Source organism: Lichenostomus cassidix, chromosome 1 (assembly GCF_008360975.1).
Source record: "Lichenostomus cassidix isolate B80296 chromosome 1, HeHo_3.0, whole genome shotgun sequence".
In the NCBI taxonomy this organism is placed as follows: domain Eukaryota; kingdom Metazoa; phylum Chordata; class Aves; order Passeriformes; family Meliphagidae; genus Lichenostomus; species Lichenostomus cassidix.
The window spans coordinates 113,825,378-113,844,177 of record NC_139479.1 but is presented as its reverse complement, the minus strand read 5'-3'; the positions used below and the strand labels follow the sequence as shown (position 1 = coordinate 113,844,177).

The following is an 18,800-nucleotide window of genomic DNA, read 5'->3' as shown; positions in this document are numbered from 1 at the left end:
CATGAGATACCACACTGTACATTGGCAGCACAACACAATCTCTGCAAAAGTTAAAAAAAAAAAACCAAACTTTAAAAGGCTGAGTTTTTCCACAGCTGTGGGGTACAAAACATGGAGTAGTAGCAGTATGGAGCAGCAATCTATTATTCATATTGGTAAGTCACCCCCACTTCACTAACAAAAAAACCCCCATATTATAGGTGTCCACATGTGCTGCCCAGGTGGAGATGGAGCAACCACCTGAACCCACAAGACAGAGCCAACCACTGACTACAGGAAGACTTTTCCATTATCCCCAAGAATTAGCTTTCTATGCCTTAAGGACCAACTCTCCTGTTAATTTGGACAGATACCTCATAAGGCAACCCATCTATCCCAGTAGACAAGCAAAGCAGAGCTGGGATTCATCCCAACTCCAAGCAGCCTCTCCCTCCTCGAGTTCCCTTCCATCAGGTCTAAGGGATCACAGAGCACAGCTGACAGAGCTGACCAAGGTGGACACAGCAGATTTGCTCTAGCAACACCTTGTTCTAGGGATCAAACTCTGCATGGAGTTACCCCACAGCTGACTTAGCTAAATATCCCTGGGTTTGGGTTCATCCAGAGGTAGACCAAGGCAAGTGAAGTCCAAATGTGCCAGGACACATTTAATACACAGAGCCTCCCGTGCAGGGTAGATGTGTGTGCATGCACCTGGAAATTTCATTCATGCAGAAGGAAAAAGCATTCAGTAGAGAAAATACTGTAGATGTTGGGTAATCATGAAACAAACACATTCGAGCTTTCACAGCCTACTCAAGACATGCCAATTACTCAGCTTTGCTCACCCAAGTTTCAAGCAGGGGCTTTTTGCTTCTGCATCATGCCTATCTCCTGACTTGAGTTCCTGGCCAATATTGGCACAGAAATAAAAAAATAAATGATAAAGCAAGTAATTACCCTCAATATGTAGCAACAGTGGCTCTTGACATTCAACACCCTGCTTTTGGCTAAACCTCTGCTGTGTAAATAGATGAACGGTTTAGGTTATTCTGTGTTATGAGATACAAAGATGAGTAATAGCCCATATTTTTGGTTCCTGAGTCCTAGAATCACACTGCTGGAACGAATTTCCTGAAGTTTATGGCGTGACACATCATATGAGCAATTGCTGCTTCTCTCCATCGCCGCCCTGAAAGAGCCCAGGTTGGGCTAAAGCACACCCGAGTGCAGGTAAGGCAAGAAGAACTCTTCTCAGAGGAGGAGAAGGAGCTGCTGGCTGCAGAAGGGAGCAGCTGAATCTCCAGCACGGGCGATGCACGTGTCCTCACCCAAACAGCACGTGTCCCACACACACGGGCACAGGGGATCCGTGCCAGCTCCTGCTTTTGGAGCCCTTGTGGATCTCAGGGAGAGAGAGAGAGAGAGAGAGGCGGGGGAGGCTGAAGCTGACTGGCACCAAACTGCACGAAAACAGTCACAGCAAGGCCCTGGGGAAAAAAAATAAACCCGAGAAGGAACAGTGGAAAGGACCAAACGTTGCCTGGAGAAATCTGGGAGGCAGAGCTGCTGCCACCACAGAAGACACACTTTGCATCCCCTTTGTAAGCAGTGTGGAATTGCCACGCAGAGGGGAAAGGGAGGCAGCAGCTCCTGCTGGGCATCTCCCCATTCCTGTGCCCCAAAGCCCAACCAGGCAGGAGGAACCTCCAGAATTCCAAGCCATCCTCTCCCCTGCTGCCAGCTGTTTCAAACCCTGCCAGTGACACTCGACAAGATCCCAGCTCAAGAAGTTGTGCTTCTGTAGACATGTGCTTGCCCAGAGGTCAACTTCGCTCACAGCCTGGATGCTCTGCAGCAAACAGGTTCTCTCAAGAGCCTGCTTAAGGAGCCAAAGTCCTAACAATGCTCACACCAGATGCCTAAAATAACAGCTTCAGGAACACTCTCACTGCAGTGGCCCCAGCTCGGCAAATAATGTTATAACATGTTTAACTTTGCAGGGAACAGAGTGTGGCGCGTGGCCTTGCAAAATCGGGGTGTGACATTTTGAGGGCTTTTGAAGAGCTTTCCCCACTTACCCGACCCTTGGATTGTTTCCTTCTGCAAATTCTCTCCTCAGCCTAAGGGGGAGAGAGGCAGCTCCTGCTGGCTGCTGCCAAAGGGAGCTTCGGCTGAATGGAGAGGAAACTGGTTTGCAAAAGAATCCAGCAAGAACTGTGGGATTTGGCCAGCAGACCAACAGAGCACAAGAGAAACAACTTCAACTATCAGAGGGACTATTTAGCCATCTTTTTCCTTTTTATTTTCTCCCAGTCTACTTCTGGCAGACCTGCTGGAGATGGTGCCAAGCCAGGCAGCAGCACTCACTCCCAGCACCATCCTGGAGCATCCTGACCACTTCAGGGCTACAGCTCAGGGCACAGGCAAAGGGAAGAGACTTGGGACTTCTGCACCCAAACCACAAACCTTTACTGTCTAGTTCAAGCTTAGCCAGGAGAATGAGACAAAAAGCCAGACCATGGAGGTATTTTGCAGCCATCAGTACTGCAAGTCCATTTTTTTTTTTTTTTTTTTTTTTTTTTTTTTTTGCTGTGCCCAAGGCAGCAATAAATTCAGTTTCTTTCCTCCCTTATTTCCAGTGATAGCTGTCTGGCTTCACTTGCAGCTTGCTTTGTATTTACCACTGTTCTCACCACAAAAATCTGAGCTCCATTTTCAAAACCAGCTGGTGATTTTGGGTGGCCAATTCACATCATCTTAAACTGACCTGACTCTTAAGCCTGCACAATTGTCAGCACAGTCCCAAAAGTAACCCCTTCAAGGGCATCTCATTTTCGGCAATCAACCAGCCAGGCACAGACCAAGTTGCTCATCACAACCAAGTCTGAGGATAAGAAAGTGCCAATTTCATTCTCTGGGTAGAGTTTATTCTTTCCTCTAACTGTTACAGCTTAGCATATTTTACAGTGCAGTAAAGGAATGGAGGATTTTATATAGCAAGTTCTAGTATTTTAAGAAATAAAGCACTAAAGAAAAGGGTGCTTTGGTATTTGCTCTGATATTAGTAAAATCAGCAATCAGAAAAGGCAGGGAGGAGTCACTTCTGTTGAGGCATTTTCTTTTCTGCTGAGTCTGACAGCACAAGCCAGGAGTTTGGGGTGTAGCACTACACAAACCCAGCTGCTCAGACGAGTGCAAGATAAATGTCTCAGCAGGCAGAAGGCCACTGTCTCTGCTGGCAGACTAGACACAGCCAGGAAAGCTTGAAATCAGCCCCTGAAGAAACATAAACTCTTCCAGACAGGAAAGTAGCTCCGAGTACACTCACTCATGTACTCTGGATTCCTGGTAGCCTGAAGGGAAAGCATCAAACTTCAAAACTGCCAGGGGATAACAAGAACATCCTCCCATTCCCTGCAGCCCAAACATGACAGTACCAGCAGTGCAGAAAGGTTTTCAGGAGGACTTTGGATAAGCAAATGATGGTAAAGCCTCTTGATGCCACAGCCAACTTAAACATAATCCCTAAAAGCATAAGCAGGATGTATTTGTTAAAGTAAGAAGAGGTATTAATTACACCTGTCCAAGGCACTGGGGACTATTATTAGATTGCTGTACCCAGTTCTGGTGCCAGTAATTAAAAAATTGTGTTAAAGTTTTGGAAGGAGTTCTGAAAAGAGGTTCAGAACAGTCTGAGGTCCAAGAGCTGCTTGTCGTAGTAACTGAAGCTCAAAATATTTAATTAAGAGAATGCTAAGCACTGACTCAATGATTTTCTGCAAGCACCTACACGAGGAAAAGATTTCTGATAACAGAAAGCTCTTTAATAAAATTAAAATTAACCTCCCAAAAGGTAAATCGGGCAAACCCAGGCTATTTCTCTTCAACATGCCTGTTACCTTACATTGTATTTATGGGGAACTTTGTGCCATGTTGACAGGCAGCTGTGGTTATCCTTCCCTGGACATCTGCTCTGCTGTTTCCATAGAGCCAGCTGCCCTTTCCCTCTCATTTTCTGCGTCACTCCCTCTTCAAACAGGGACAGACAGACAGATCCTCACCTGTCAGCATCCCTGGCACCTGGAACAGCTGGACCTTTACAGCTCAGGGAGCAGCAGGAGATAGTCTGGGGTCAAGGGGGGGTGCCACAATCCTGCCCCTACCCAGCCACTCTGAAAAGAAACCCCCATAAAATACGTTTTTCCTTGGTTCTACACATCCAAAGCAGAAGGATTTGTACCAAGCACAGATGCCACAGGGTCAGAGACCACCTGGGAAGCAGGAATACAGAGCAGCCTCATCCATGGGAAGGAACTTGGCTTATGGCTTATCTTGAGTGGGTCACGGCAGGGATCTGTCTCGCCTTTGGCAGAAAGAAATCAGTTCCAGAAACCTCTCAGTGCTCTCTTGGTCAGCTAATCAATGGGGCAGCCACAACTGCATCTGTGAGGGAGAGCAGCACATTTTTACCTCCCTGGCCTCGAAGGATATCTACACAAGTCAAGAGAGATTATGCAGAGACTGATGAAAGTAGTGGTGGCAGAAAGCCAGACACAGACATACACAAGGATGCACTAAAAGGTTCCAAAAGAAATCTTTACAGAGCTTGTCAAAACCAGCCTCCAGGCCGGAGACATTTCCTGCAAGGAACAATCTTGTCTCAGAGCGCCTGGGACAGATGGGTTTGCCTTGCCATTGACAAAATGTAAAATATCCATTGAGTGTCACTTTCCGAAATCTCAGTTTTTCAGAAAAGGGTTTTTGGACCCCCATTCCTAAGGCAATGCTGACATGCCAAAACACTGGAGGAAAACTCTGAACTCGAGGTGTGAGGGCTAGCAGGGAAGGCCTTCCTCAGGGAAGCACACAGGGCACCTAACATGCAGATGGAAAACCCCTTTGGACCAACAAAGTGTCTCCAATAAAGATTTTATATATAAATAATATGCTCTCTCCCTCAGCTCTGTGGACATTATTCACAGAAAATAAATTTATTCTCTGAAAAAAATGTTTCCATGACAATCTTCCACAACAGACAGAGAGCAAAGGAACTTTATTTTATATAACTTAGCTTTTTTTAGTTCTCTTTGTTGCAATGGTTTTCCCCACAGTGCCTCCGATCTCACATGGCAGATGAGAAGCACCATGGCTGTAGCACCAAAGGTGCTGAGCCAGGACTCAGCAGGGCCAGAGCAGAGCAAACACTGACAGAAAAGGAGACTTTGGTCAGGGCAGCAGCAGCTTTTGTTAATTTTTCGCAGGTGGTTTCCCTGGGGACCGTGGTCACTCCTGGCAGGCTCTCTCCATGAGGATGAGGTTTGACCCTGCTCTGAGCACAGGTCAGCACACAGGCTGGCAGGGATTCCCCAGCCAGCTCACAAAGCCCTGCATCTGTCCTGCTCCACAAAAACCAACCTGTTTTTTTCCCCACCAGCACCACCAAAACCACTCTCAACACCGAGTTCATCCCCTGCAGGAGGTCAGCCACCAGACAGCCCTGCAGGGAAACACAGCATGAGCTGTTTGACTGAGCCATGGGAGCACGAGGTTTGGGTTTTCTGCTCTTCAACTGATCTGAAAACAACAGCTGAGCCAGTCTGGAGCTGAAGGAACCAACTGGGGCAGCAGTGACAGCAGAACAGCACCATCAGCATGGCCTCAGTCCGGCCAGCTTGCTCTGGGGCACTTGTATCCCATGCTGCCAGTTGAGCACCAACTCTGCAATCCCCTAATTCATCTCCTGGCTGGTATCTCCCCAGTTTTTGGCTCTGGACAGCTCTGATGCCTCTCCATAACCTTGAAGAATAGCACAGTCAGCTGCACACTCTCAGCTCATTTCCATGCCGCTGCTCAGACAACACAACAGCTTGGGGTTCAGGCAGACTCAATCACCACAAGGTTTGTCACGACTGCTTTCCTGACAGGGTTATATCCTTGTCAAGAGCAAGTGCTGCTCATTAGTAAGTTCTCTTTTCCCAACTGCAGGCCAACAAAACTCCTGCAGGCAGGGGGGCAGAGGCGCTGCGTCTGCTGAAATGCAAGAAGCTGCAGCAGCATCCTGCAGGTCACTGGTGTCACAGGAGACAACACACAAGGCAGGAAGCAAGATGTGCTTTAATTGCCAAGACATTTATAGGTAGCACAAGCCTTTGGGGATGGGCATACGGCTCTACATATCACGAAACAACCTAAACTTACACAACTTGGAGGAACAAGCACAGGGATGCAGATGTGAGCATCACCTGGCGTCAGTTCAACCCAAACCACTCGGCTTCCCCCCACCCTGCATCTGCCACCAGAAGGATAACAGCCCGTAGGAAAAGCAGCACATTGCTGACACGAGGCATCCTTAAAACTGCTGAATGCAAACTTGAAAGCAGATTATCTCAAGAGGATAAGGAATTGCCACATGTGCATCAGTTCAGCTCGCTGCAGAACAAGTCGCAAGCTACAGCTGAAGAACATTAAGGCAATCTTTCTGGAAGTCAGACTCTGCATTAATGAACAGGATCCTGGCCTGTCCCAGCTTATTCCTGCTCACACCCAGTGTTCAGTGCAGGAAAGGGAGAGAGGGAAGAGTGTGGCTTTATATCCAGTTTTCACCTGGTGGTTTTCCAGATGAAACAGACTGAGCAGCTGGCAGCACATCAGCAGTTCAGCTTCACTCTGCCTTCTGCTAAAACTCCTGCAAGCTCCCTAACACCTGTGGGGAACACTGCACTGACACAGCAGCCTGGTCCTGCTGCCAGCCAAGCCCTCAGTGCTGCCACTGCAACCACAACACTGCTCTCCAAACCATTTCCTGGAGTGTTGCATGTGAACACAAGTGTCCATGGAGCAGCTTCAGCACAAATTCTGGATCTGCACACACTGACACAAACCTCTGTGAAGAGAAAAGTGTCAAAGCTGTGAAAGCAAACACCTAGAAGCAAGGAAATGCCAAAATCCAGGCTGCAGAAACACCCTCATTTTGTTTCCTCAGTGCATATAATTAAGAGTGGCACATCATCCAGGTGCAACAGTTGGCAGCTGTTTAATAAAGGGGAACAGCATCCTGGGAAAAAGCCACCCTGTGGATTTGCAGTAAGTGCTTTTCAAAATGAGCTTTTCTTTTCTTTTTTGGACGGAAATAAAATTTGAAAATATGTAGAGAAACAGGTAAGGAGAAAACTACTAACTAAACACCAGTGAGAAAACAAATGCATCTAGAAAACGACAGACAAGTATCACTGGAGGAAGAACGTAAAATAACAGATCAGATTTCAAATTAAAATCCTGCAGCTTTATTCTCTGAGTGCCTGAAAACAGTGAAGGTCTCACAGTTTTATCTGCAACCTCACAATACCTAGGGGGAGTAAAAAGGAAAGGGTTGAACTGAAAGACCTGCAAACACCTTAGAAACTCAACTTTTGCTTGCAATGAGGCAATTTGCTGACCCGTTTGGTTGGCAAGATGGTTTGAGAGATACACCCTCAATGTCCCCAAAACTCAGAAAGGTGACAGAGGTAAAGATCCTAGAACTGTACGTGGGTATGTACCAAATTTCCCAGGTTTTAAACCAATGCTACAGCCTGGGAAACGCTGGATCTTGAAATATAGACAAGGCTGAAAGTCCTCCCCCAGTGCTGAATTTCCCAAAGAAGAGCAGTGATGTCACTGGGGAAGGAATAGCCACCCAGGGCATCAGTGAGGCAAGATCCTCACCTGCCAACCCAAAAGCCACCAAGTCTCCATTCCCTGAAGTCTGTGGTGAAAGACGCAGGGAAAAGGTGAATTTCCTCAAGGCAAAATTAACTCTGTGACACAAAGAGGCATTTCCCTCTCTGCAGGGAGGCTGCTCTGCCCACCTACCCACCCCTGCACCTCCAGGAGGGCCCAAATACTCCTTCTCTTGTTATTTTTTCTCTACCTCTTTATAAAAGAAATGTATTCTGAATGTGAACTCTTCTGTGAAAAGGCCACTTTTAATATTAATTGCTTTGCCTCCATAGAAGAAACTGGTAAATTGTATTTTTAGCCCCAGCTTCCCACTGTTGCAGAAAGCCTCTTGACTAAGTGTAACTAAAAATGAACCTTGTTCCAGCTTAACAATAGCTCTGAAGAAAATGATAAACAAAGCTTTCCGTGGATGAGAAATCAAATGAGTCAATTTGCCTCAGTGACTTTTTTTTTGTAGTGCCAAAGATTACACCAAAAGGCAGATAAATATAATCTTGGGTCAGGTTTGTTTACAGGAACTTTGGCTCATATTGTCAGTATGTTGTCACTCCACAATGCTGTACAGAGTTATTGGGACATTTCAGTGGGATTCTGCAGCAGATAACAGAATAGATAACACACAGTGTGCTAACAGAGCCTCATATCACCCAAACACAGTGATGGCAATGTACTCTCAGCTGCCTGAGAACACAAAAAAATCAGTATTTTGTGATATCTGGCTTTGCCTGATCCTCACCACCCAGTGATGGACCATCCTGAGCCCCAGGCATAATGCTTGAAACAATCCAAGGGTGCACAGGCTTCCAAAGTCACCCGAATATAGCTCACTCAGCAGGGCTTCAGAGCCACAATTCAAAGCTAAATTGGCTCGCTCTTCATAGAGGAGCTATGTTTCCTTAGGATTAGCAATAAAGACTGCCTGAGTCGAGCTGACAAATCAGCCCTTTACCCCAAAATGTCAGATTACAGGCTGCGATATTTCATTCAAAAGCCACGGGAAGAATAATCTGTTCAACGTTCTCGTGCGCTCAGCGAAAATGCACTTAATTGCATCAGGCCCCACCAAGGGCTTTTCAAGCCCAGAAAGTAATAACTTGTGAGGCACCATGGCAGCACAAACCACAGATAAAAACCTGGGTCGGGAAGGTGGAAAAACCTCACCTCACCTCACCTCACCCTCCCGAGCTTGCAGGAGCTGCCGAGTCCCATCCCAGCCAGGTCACTCCAAGTGCATCACCCATCAGCTGCCCTGCTCGAGGAACCAGGCTGGCCCACAGAATGTGCCACCCCATCCCTCTTGAAGACCTTTTCAGCTCCCAGCAATGGCAGGGTGAGGTAATGGCAGATTTCTGGCACCCGCTCGGCATCGCCTCGCCTGTGCACAATGCCTTGTGTCAGGGCGATGGACCCGAGCCTGGCTGGGGGCTCATTAATCCACGGCTGTCATTCCCAAACACACCATTTGCTGAGACAATAATGCACATTAACTCCTCCGGAGTTGCTAAAGTCTGCTGCAAATCAAAACCTGGTTGGGCCCCCACTACTGAAGCCTGACATTTCAGTGACCGTAGGGGCCTGGGCTCTGCCAGAACATCTCCCAGACTGCAGGAGGAGGACTCTGCTTTGCACTCTCAGGGCAATTTTATTGAATTTAGGCAATGCCCTCGGCTCAACAGCGGCTTTACGGACAAAAATCAGATGTCAATTGGATTTTTTTTTTGCTTTCAACACGTAGGCATTAATCCTGGAGCAACAGGCTCTTAAAACATCAGCTTAGAAAAATGCAGAGATCCCACTGATCCATGGGAGATGGCCGTGCTTCCACACTCTGCTGTGCTGGACTCCACTTGTGAGCACATGACGTGCACTCTCCTGCAGATCCACTTTTCTTCTGCAAGCAAAAAACTGGGAGACTGTACAGAGCCAAATTCTGGCTCGGGCCATGGAAGTGGAAACAGCATCAGGCCATCATGGAGAGACCTTCCCTTCCAGCCCTGGGAGGAGCACAGTGTCACTCTCAGGGTATTTCTTCCCCCAGCACAACTTTAGGGATGGAGAGATGACAGCAGTGTCACCTCTAGCTACCTGTGCCTTGTCTGAGACAGCTTGGGTAACTCCAGCCTGACCTCAGTGTCCATCCAGCTCACAAAGCATTCACCTCTCCTGTGAGAGGGAGGAGCCTCACTGAGAGGTGCACTGAGAGCAATCATTAATAACTCTTATCTCCTACCCATTAACTCAAACTGCTTTTCCGCAAACAGCTGGAATTAAAGAGGTGGATTCCTGGGAAGATGGACCTTTGATTAGTCAGTTTGGAACTATGTGACTGATCCTTCACCCACTGCCAGTGACAGCTTCCTTTGGTGTCCTGGCACAGGATCAGGTCAGACAGAGCTCTGAGATCACCCTGCCTGCCCTCAGAGATGGACACGGTGCTCAGCAGGAAGGAACTGTGACTTGCAGAGTTTCTGCTTGCCACACTTTGTCACTGTGTGTTATTTAAGACACTGAGGGATAAAAAATCCCGAATAAAGAAGCAGACCTGGGAGCTGAGACAGAGGGGTGTGTGGTGGGTCTTTTTTATTTTTTTCCCTCTTAACAGACTGAGATAAATGTAGCAAACCCAAAATGTGGAGGTGGGGAGGACGTGTGTGTGCATGTGCCTTTTATCAACCGGAGGATCATTGGATGTTTCTGTTACCAAGGAGAAGCGCACGCTTGGTAACAGAGGAGAGCAACATTTATTTATTTCTTTTTGCATTCCTGTATGATAATATTCACCAACCTTATCATTTTTCACATGATGAGATTCAGAGCCCTATATGAAATTTCACTCCGTGACAAATTTAGTGGAATGAAAAAATAACTACCCGCGAGTGCAAGAATGCAATCATCAAGAGCAGCACGTTGGCAGTGCTGCTGGAGCAGGACGGAATTACACTGTGCTCAGCCCCACTGCTCCAGGGAGGCTTCACCAGCAGCCCCGGGTCCTGCTTTGGAGTTCTGTTAAGGACCTGATAGCTCACAGAATCCCAGAGTAATCCAGGCTGGAAAAGACCTCCAAGGTCACCGAGTCCAAGCTGTGCCCAATCCCCACCTTGTCACCAGCCCAGAGCACTGAGTGCCATGTCCAGTCCTTCCTTGGACACCTCCAGGGATGGGGACTGCACCACTTCCCTGGGCAGCTGCTTCCAATGTTTAACAACCCCTTTCCATGAGGAAATTCCTGCTGATGTCCAACCTGACCCTCCCCTGGCCCAGCCTGAGGCTGTTCCCTCTCCTCCTGTCCCTGCTCTCTGGGAGCATAGCCTGACCCCCTGCCTGTCCCCTACTGTCAGGGAGTTATGTAGAGCCAGAAAGTCCCCCTGAGCCTCCTTTTCTCCAGGATAAACAACCCCAGCTCCCTCAGCTGCTCCTCCCCGGACTTAGAACTTGTGTGCATAAACAAGAGCAGCACAACTCTTTGTCGGGGGCTCCGGTGGGCTCGTCCTTGCTCTGTCTACTGCCCAATCCCCTCTGTCCTAACTGATGGGTAAGAGCCTCCACTGAGAGGCTCCGGATAAAAAACCCAAACAGCAGAGACCCTGCACGGACTTTTCCAGCCAGCACCCCGCGGAAGAACCATCCGGGGTTCATCTCCATCAGCGAAGACCTTTGCCGTGCGTTGTACCAACAACTTGCGACGGCCGGACTGTGATCCCTCCCGCAGCATCTCCCATCGCCAGGTGCGCGACAAGAACCTGTGTGTGTCCACACGTGATATGTCGCGACTGGGCTGCACGCACTGACGGCTCCTCAGCAACACAAGTCTCACAAAAAAAACCCCAAAAAACCAAAAAAAAAAAACCCCAAAACCCAAAAAAACCCGCCTTTCTCACCAAAGAAAGTAAGCAAACAAACGGGGGGAAGATGAAAAGATAATTTAAAATTAAAAGAAGGGAGGTCAAGGCAGCTGAAGTATTGCAAGGGGAAAGCGAGATTGCAGCCGCGGGGGAAGCGCCCGGCGGAGCCGCGGGAAGTTGGGGACGGCGCCGAGAGGGCTCCTCCATCCTCCCGGAGGGCAGCTCCATCCTCCGGGGAGCTCCTCCATCCTCTGGGGGTGCTCCTCCATCCTCCCGAGCTCATCCTCCCGGGGGTGCTCCTCCATCCTCCCGAGCTCATCCTCCCGGGGGCTACTCCATCCTCCCGGGGGGCAGCTCCATCCTACGGGGGGATCAGCCTCCGGGGGAGCTCCTCCATCCTCCGGGGGTTTCATCCTCCCGTCCGGCAGGGACTCAGCACACCCCCTCCCCAGCCAGCCCCCCGTTTCCCCCCCGTCTCCCCCCGGGGGGCTCCGGGCGGGCGCGGTACCTTCTCTCCGGTGAGCACATGCAGCCCCTCGCGGACCTTGGCGAAGGAGCCCTCTCCCAGCTTCCTGCCGATCAGGTAGTTGCCGACCCTCTTGGTGTGCTGGAAGTCGCGGAGGCGCTCCCGGGGCGCGGCGGCGCTGAGCCAGGCGGCCAGGAAGGAGCCTCCGTCCGCCGCCGCCCGCCGCGCCTCCCCGCCCGCCGCCACGGCCGCCGGCTCGCCCAGGAGCCCATCGCCCGCCGCCGCCGGCATGCCCGGCTCTGCCCCGCCGCTGTCGCTGTGGCTGTGGCTGTGGCTGTCCCTTCCCGTGCCCGGCCCCGGCCGCTGCCCGCGGGGCGCTCAGCGAAGTTGCTGCGGGGAGCTCGGCGGCTGCGGCGGAGGGGCGGCGGGGCGGAGCGGGGCGGGCAGCAGCGGCACTGGGGAGAGCCGAGGTGCCCCGGGCTGCCGCCCCTCCTCGGAGCCGGCACCTCCCCTCTGTCCCTCCTCCTCCTGCCCCGCTGCCGGCGTGAGGCTGGAGCGGGGAGGAGGGACGGGCGGAGAGAGGGAGGGAGGGAGAGAGGGAGGGAGGGAGGGAGGGGGAGCGGGCTGGTTCAGTTTGAATTTGCGGTAATTTAATCCGCTCGCACGCGGCGGGAGCAGCTGCGATCCAGACCCGGCAGCCCGGGGGTTTGCACAGCCGGCTGTGCCCCCCGGCACCCCAACCCGCGGCTGCAGCGCATCCCTCTCCCGGGAATTAACCCGCGCTGCCGGGCATGGCCGCGGCTGGCTCTGCGTGTGGCTCTGCGTGTGGCTCTGCTTCGCTGCCGCCCGGGAACAGCTTTTGTGTCGCCTTTCCCCACCTCCCTTCGGCGAGCACGTCCGAGTCCTCCTCGCCGCCGTGTCGGAAAGGCGCTATGGCCACCGCCGCTCCGTTCCGCTCCTTCCCCGCTTCCTTCGCCTCTCGCTTCTCCCTCGAATCCCTCCCGGCGCTCGGGGTCCCGGCTGAGCTCCCCCCATCCCGCTGCCTGCACCCCCCGAATGCTCCCCGCCGGGGCGAGGAGGCGACCTGGGCTCCCAAAGGCTGAGTCCATGGGACTCTCACTGCCCCACCGACCTTCCCCGCCCCGTGGGGAGGCAGAGGGAGCGAGTGCCCTGCTATTGTCGCTGCGGAGCCCCTTCCCAGCCAGCTGGGACACGGGAGGGGAGCAGGGCAGGAATGGCAGAGAGGAGACAGAGCCGGCAAAGCCACCCTGCTCTCAGTTCCTGAGGGGCAGCGATGCTCTGCCCTCCTCTTTGTCTCTGTCGGGCAGCGATGCTGGCAACCTTCCACTCGTGCTGCGGGAGATCTGATGGAGCAGTTAATTCATTGAAATGCCTCATCAGGATTTTAACCTCCAACCTGTCTTTAGTGGTATCAGCCAGAAAGTCACTAAGGGCCTCTATTTGTCTCTAAGTGTAATTCACATTTTAAAGTTTTGCCTGCGTGCTTGTGTTGGGGAATACTTTGAAATATGAAAGGAACCACGAGATGTGAGCTGTGTCAGCAAAACCTCCCCTCGATGTACAGCAGTACCTGACACCAGGCGACCTAAAGCTCCCATCCCATCCCATCCCATCCCATCCCATCCCATCCCATCCCATCCTATCCCATCCCATCCCATCCCACCACATGCAGAGGTCCTGTTCCCACCAGAGGACTGGTGAACACACCTCTCCCTGCTTTTTCAGGTCTTCTTTGTCTCCTTGAAAATGTAAATCTGGTTTTACATCACACTGCCGTCCATTTAACCTGGGTTTTGTTTCAATTCTCCTTCCATGCCTTGTCTGGGAGGACCATCCAGCTCTGGTCCCTGCTCCTGGAGGAGTCTCACGGCACTGCTCATGGGATTTTGGCTGGCACAGGTGCTGATGAGCCATGTGCTCCTTCCACACCACTTTTCCCTGACATCACTGCTGTGATTACACTCCTGCCTTCAGCCGGAGCTGAGCAATGCCCTGCTTTCCCCATGCCGATCTGAGGGATAACAATTTGTCACCTCCCCTGTGTCAGCACAGGCTTCCCAAGCCACGGTTAATCAGATTAAAACATCCCATCTCGGGGCTGAGAACCCTGGAACTGGCTCCACACCACCATGCTCCATTGAAATATATGTTTCCAGATGAAATTTCAAACAAAACAGAAATCCAACACTGTCTCAGTAGGCAGAAACTGGAGAAGGGAAAACTTCAAAGCCTATAAATAATAGTTTGGTTTGAAAATCTCCACTCATTGCATGTACTTGGTACATTTACAAGCATTACAGCACATGGCCACCTAAACCAAGAGCGTCCACGTCCTCTGACCTAACTCTATTCCAGGAGCAGTTTGGTGCCTTGTGGGAAGGTGTAGGGACACAGGAGCTGATGGCAGCTGGGTGGACTTGGGCAGGACACGTCCAGGACAGAGCTTCACTGACGTTTCCTCAATCAAAGCTGAAGGGGGAAAGGGCCAGGAGCGTCCCTGTGTTTGCAGGGAAGGTGACCAAGTGCTTGCACAGGTGAGGACAGTGGCCAGGCAGGATGGTTCAGTGGTGAGCCTGGGTCTGTGTCACAGTTTCTCTGGTCAGCATGACATCTGCGAGGGTTTTGACAACATTGCTGCATGGGAACAAAGGGAAAAAGAGGGGGAAAGTAGTGCAGACAGCTACATTGGGAGGCTAAAAAGGACAGATTGCTTCCCAATTGGGAAGAGGCTACATCCTGTGTTATTTAGATATATGGCTGTGCTAAGAGGGTTTGGAGGCAGACCCTTTCCCTGCCTAAAGGGAAATGCCTTCAGAGAGACAGGCAGGCAGAGCTGGGTGCCTTTGTTTGGGCTCCACTCCCCCAGCAGAAACATGGCTTGGCCACTGTGAGGATTAAACAGATGTTAATGGTGTGTACTCCAGTCAAACACCTGAAAACCAGCCTTTTCAAAAACAAAACTGGTGAGAAATGTCCACCGAAGCAAACACGAGGAGAGTTCTGAAAGAACCCAGTGAATATTTTTTTTTAATTGACTCAGCTCAAGGACTTAATGAGTTGACAGTATCCTTTTACCAGGCGAGACTGCTGCCTTCTCACGATTCCTATCCTGTCCAGCTGTGCCCATCAGGGTGCAGTCTGGATGAAAAGGGGATCAAAGGCTGCATTCATTTCTGTCCATACTTTAATTTAAATTTAACTCCAGTGTGCTTTATTTTGAGCAGCAGACTTTCTAGGTAATGACATTTTCTGATTAACTGTTGAAATTACTGATGAATTAGAGGCAGTAGTCTGTCTTCAGGTTGCAAAAGCTGTAATAACAAGCTACTAAAAATAATTTAGAGCTCGATTTCTACTCATGAAAGCAAAGAAATTCAGAGTTACCCTGACAGTATTGTCCTTTGCCATCTCCAGCTTTTTAAAATACTGCAGTAAAATGGATTATTGGCTTGTGGACTGGGGGTTTGCCAGCCACAAGGGAGGCTGAGCCCCCTGGGTCCAATCCCCAGTGTCAAGGTCTACCTGAGCTGAATCCTTACTGGGAACTCATAACTGTGCTGCAGGAGAGCACCGAGTACATTCTGTCCTGGTCAGATTAAAGGTGGTAATTTAACATTTCCCTGCCACATCAGCAGGCCTTTTGCAGCCAGTGGTGAAGTGCTGACTTCAGTCAGGTCACAGGAGATACCCTGACTTAGTGCTGATAGGCTAAAAAAAGGTAAAGTCAGGCTGTTACTGCTTATGCTTGCCTGGGTGTTTCACCCTGCTTTAAAATAATTGGGGATTTTTGCAAGTTTTGGGTTGGTTTTTATTTTTTTAACAGCTGTTTAATTTTGTAATATTTGGGGTTCAGATATTACAGGTTAAAAGAGTTTAAATTAATTTAAAGGACATTTTTTTGAAGTGAGAACATATTTGTGTTTGTTCTTTGATAATTTATAAGAGGTTTACAGTGTTTGAATCCTTGAGTTCAGGCAGAGAACTGAAATTCTGTTATTATTATGTTAGTATTAGAACTGTTATTGTTTGCTGGCACTGCCACAATAACATGAAGGAGCCAAAACATGGTCAGCAGGGAGAGGAGAACTCTCTCCTAGTAACAGGGATGTCCAGGATCAGCTCATTGTGACTTCTCTGCCTGTGTCCTGCAGGTGCCATTCAGGTGACAGGAGCCTTTCTTGTTCTTGTAATTACAGAGAATGAATGTATTTCACCTTTCCATGGTTGCAGCATCCTGCGCAATTCATCAGCTTAAAACTTGTCTTTGCACAAGTTTTGTCCCCCAAAAATATTCAGAATATAGTTTTATATGCATGCAAACTTACCTGAGCAAGCATTGAACTATTTGATGGGTTTTATAGAAATGTGTTGGCAGGGGGGTTGTCTGGCACTGGCCCTCCAAAAGCTCTGTGCTCCCAGAAAAATCCCCAGTTTACTCTCTGCAGCTTCTGCCCTACAGCTCTCTGCAGCCAACACATAAACTGAGCCCTTGGAGGTGTCATAAAGCAAATGGAATTCAATATCATAGTGGATAGCAGGGGGCTGCTGTATTGCTGCTGTTATTCTTTTTCACATTGCATTAATTAAGAAGTTCCATTTCTGAATTCCAATTAAACTGCTGTGAAATGCTCCTTGCAGGGCATGCTGTTGTGTAATTTAGGACCTCGGATTTAAGTTTCATTTACATGTAAGAGAACACAAGAGGATTGTATGGGAAATGCTCTGTATTTTCAAAAAAGCTTTTAGGTATCAGTGATGGATGAGATGTGAAGAACAAGGAAATCAGACCTCTGTGAATCTCTGGAATTAGTGTATGGTGCAGGAAAAGGGGTGAGGTGTTAGGAATGCTGACAGAGCCCCTGCAGTGGCCTCCTGGGTCATCCCTGGTGTTCCTGTGCTCTGAGAGCCATTTCAGTGCATGCTGAGGATGGAGATGGGGTTGAAACAAAGCTTTACATCCCAGCAAGGACTGCTGCTGTTCCCAACACCCTTGGAGTGCCACACTGCAGTGTCAATTCAGAACCAGGATGCCCTTGAAATGTGTGGTTGTATCTCCTCACTCTCCTCCTTTTCCTTGGCAACAGGTCACGAAATATCCCAGAGCCTCAGAGCACAGCCAGGACTGGCTGTGTGCTCGCATCTTTAGTCAGAGGTGTTTTTCCAGTCGAAGAAAGGCAGCTGTTTAAATGCTTCCTTGCGAGAAATATTCCAAACACCTTGTTAAAATGTGACCAAAGCAGCGATTCCCTCCTGAACAAAGACCTCCATGTTTTGTTTAAGCTTGAGAGAATTTTGGACGACTGAATGAACTGCTGGAAAGCAGTAAAAGAATCAGATTAAAAATCTTGAAATGAATACAGTCTTGTACGAGGCTATGAAAATTCATCTCGGTGCTTTCAACTGAAAACATTCATTTTTCCAAGCATTTTCCTTTGTGTCCAGGACAGACTTGCTGCATGAAGATTGCAAGGCTCATTTACAAATCACACTGACCTTGCTGCTGTCAGGTCTCTGATGCACCTTCCCCAGCTATGGAAACCACATCAAAGGTTCAGGGCTGGGAAATCCAGTTATGAATTGTGCAATTATTTACAGGTGAATACTCTGGTGTATGTTCAGGACCTGAAACATTTCTGAAGCTTAAAATAAATAGATTCAATTTTAAATTATGAATCCCTGTGAGGGTGCTGAGGCCCTGGCACAGGGTGCCCAGAGAAGCTGTGGCTGCCCCTGGATCCCTGGAAGTGTCCAAGGCTGGACAGGGCTTGGAACAACCTGGGATGGTGGAAAGTGTCCCTGCCCATGGCCTTATTCCAGACATATTCCAATCTACAAAGATTTCAGCTTGAGGCCAGGCTCCCAGGTTTTTCCTTGGTGTGCTTAGAAGAAGGACTAACTGGACTGAACTCAAAAAAAGAAATGTGTTTCTTCGTTCTTTTCGTGTTGATAACGACTTCCTGTCACCTGTGCCTCTCCCATGTAAAAATTCCATGTTCCATGTGCCAGTCTGCTGTCCCAGAGGTACCTGGGATACACTTCCTCTGCAGGATCAAGCAGGGATGGCCAGGCAGAGGTCACTTTCTCACTTAGGCACGAACAACCCCCATGGCACAGTTACCAAAACCTAAGGGGTTTATTTATTTCAACAAATTTATTTATTTATTGCAAAACGCCTGGAGGGTGAAATGGCTTTCTTTAGTTTGTTTGATAGCACGGACAGATAGACATAGTTTAAAAAGCAGCTCCACACCAGGCTGGCCACTCTCCATCCTGCACAGACTCCCACGGGATGAGTTATCCATGAGCCTCCCTGCCAGACCCCCAGGCAAACATGTGAGTGAGCAGATGGGCTTTACACTGTGCCCTGGGGTCAGGGGACCTCGGCTGCAGGAGGCCACTGGGAGAAGTAAATTCCTGAGGCGAGGATGTTTCACAGAGAAAGCAGAGCTTACACTCTCCAGATGTTCCAGTTCAGGGTGTGTCAGCAAAAGCTCTCTGGCTGCTCTCAGCTGTCAAGATAGGGCTCAGAGGAGGGGAACAGCAAATTCCTGGGGCAGCCTGAGTCTGAGCTGAGCTGTGCTGTTTCACTGGTGCAAAGTGGGGTCCACAGCAGCAGAACTTACACAGGAAGCCACGCCTGGAAACAAGCAGGGAATGCACTGGCTGTGCATTTCATAAGGAAACCCCACTGGTTTGGTTTGCCTTCCTAAGGCTTGGAGATGCACCATGCAAAGCCTTCCTTCCACAGCTCCTTTGCATCCCACCGTGTT

The 18,800-nt window shown here is 49.6% G+C and overlaps 1 protein-coding gene across 3 annotated transcripts in view; it reads right to left on the bottom strand.

Moving 5' to 3' along the window:
- Nucleotides 1–12,526, bottom strand: part of HUNK (hormonally up-regulated Neu-associated kinase) — a 43,111-nt gene extending 30,585 nt beyond the window's left edge. The window contains exon 1 of one of the 3 annotated variants that reach the window (XM_085077795.1): nucleotides 12,052–12,526. In XM_085077795.1, coding sequence (XP_084933921.1) covers nucleotides 12,052–12,300 — 249 coding nt within the window. In that variant the 5' untranslated portion in view covers nucleotides 12,301–12,526. Of the gene's footprint in view, nucleotides 1–8,867; nucleotides 9,259–12,051 lie in introns of those variants that run through there. The other 2 variants (XM_085077804.1, XM_085077812.1) reach the window with 2 other exon arrangements.
- Nucleotides 12,527–18,800: the final 6,274 nt, after the last annotated feature.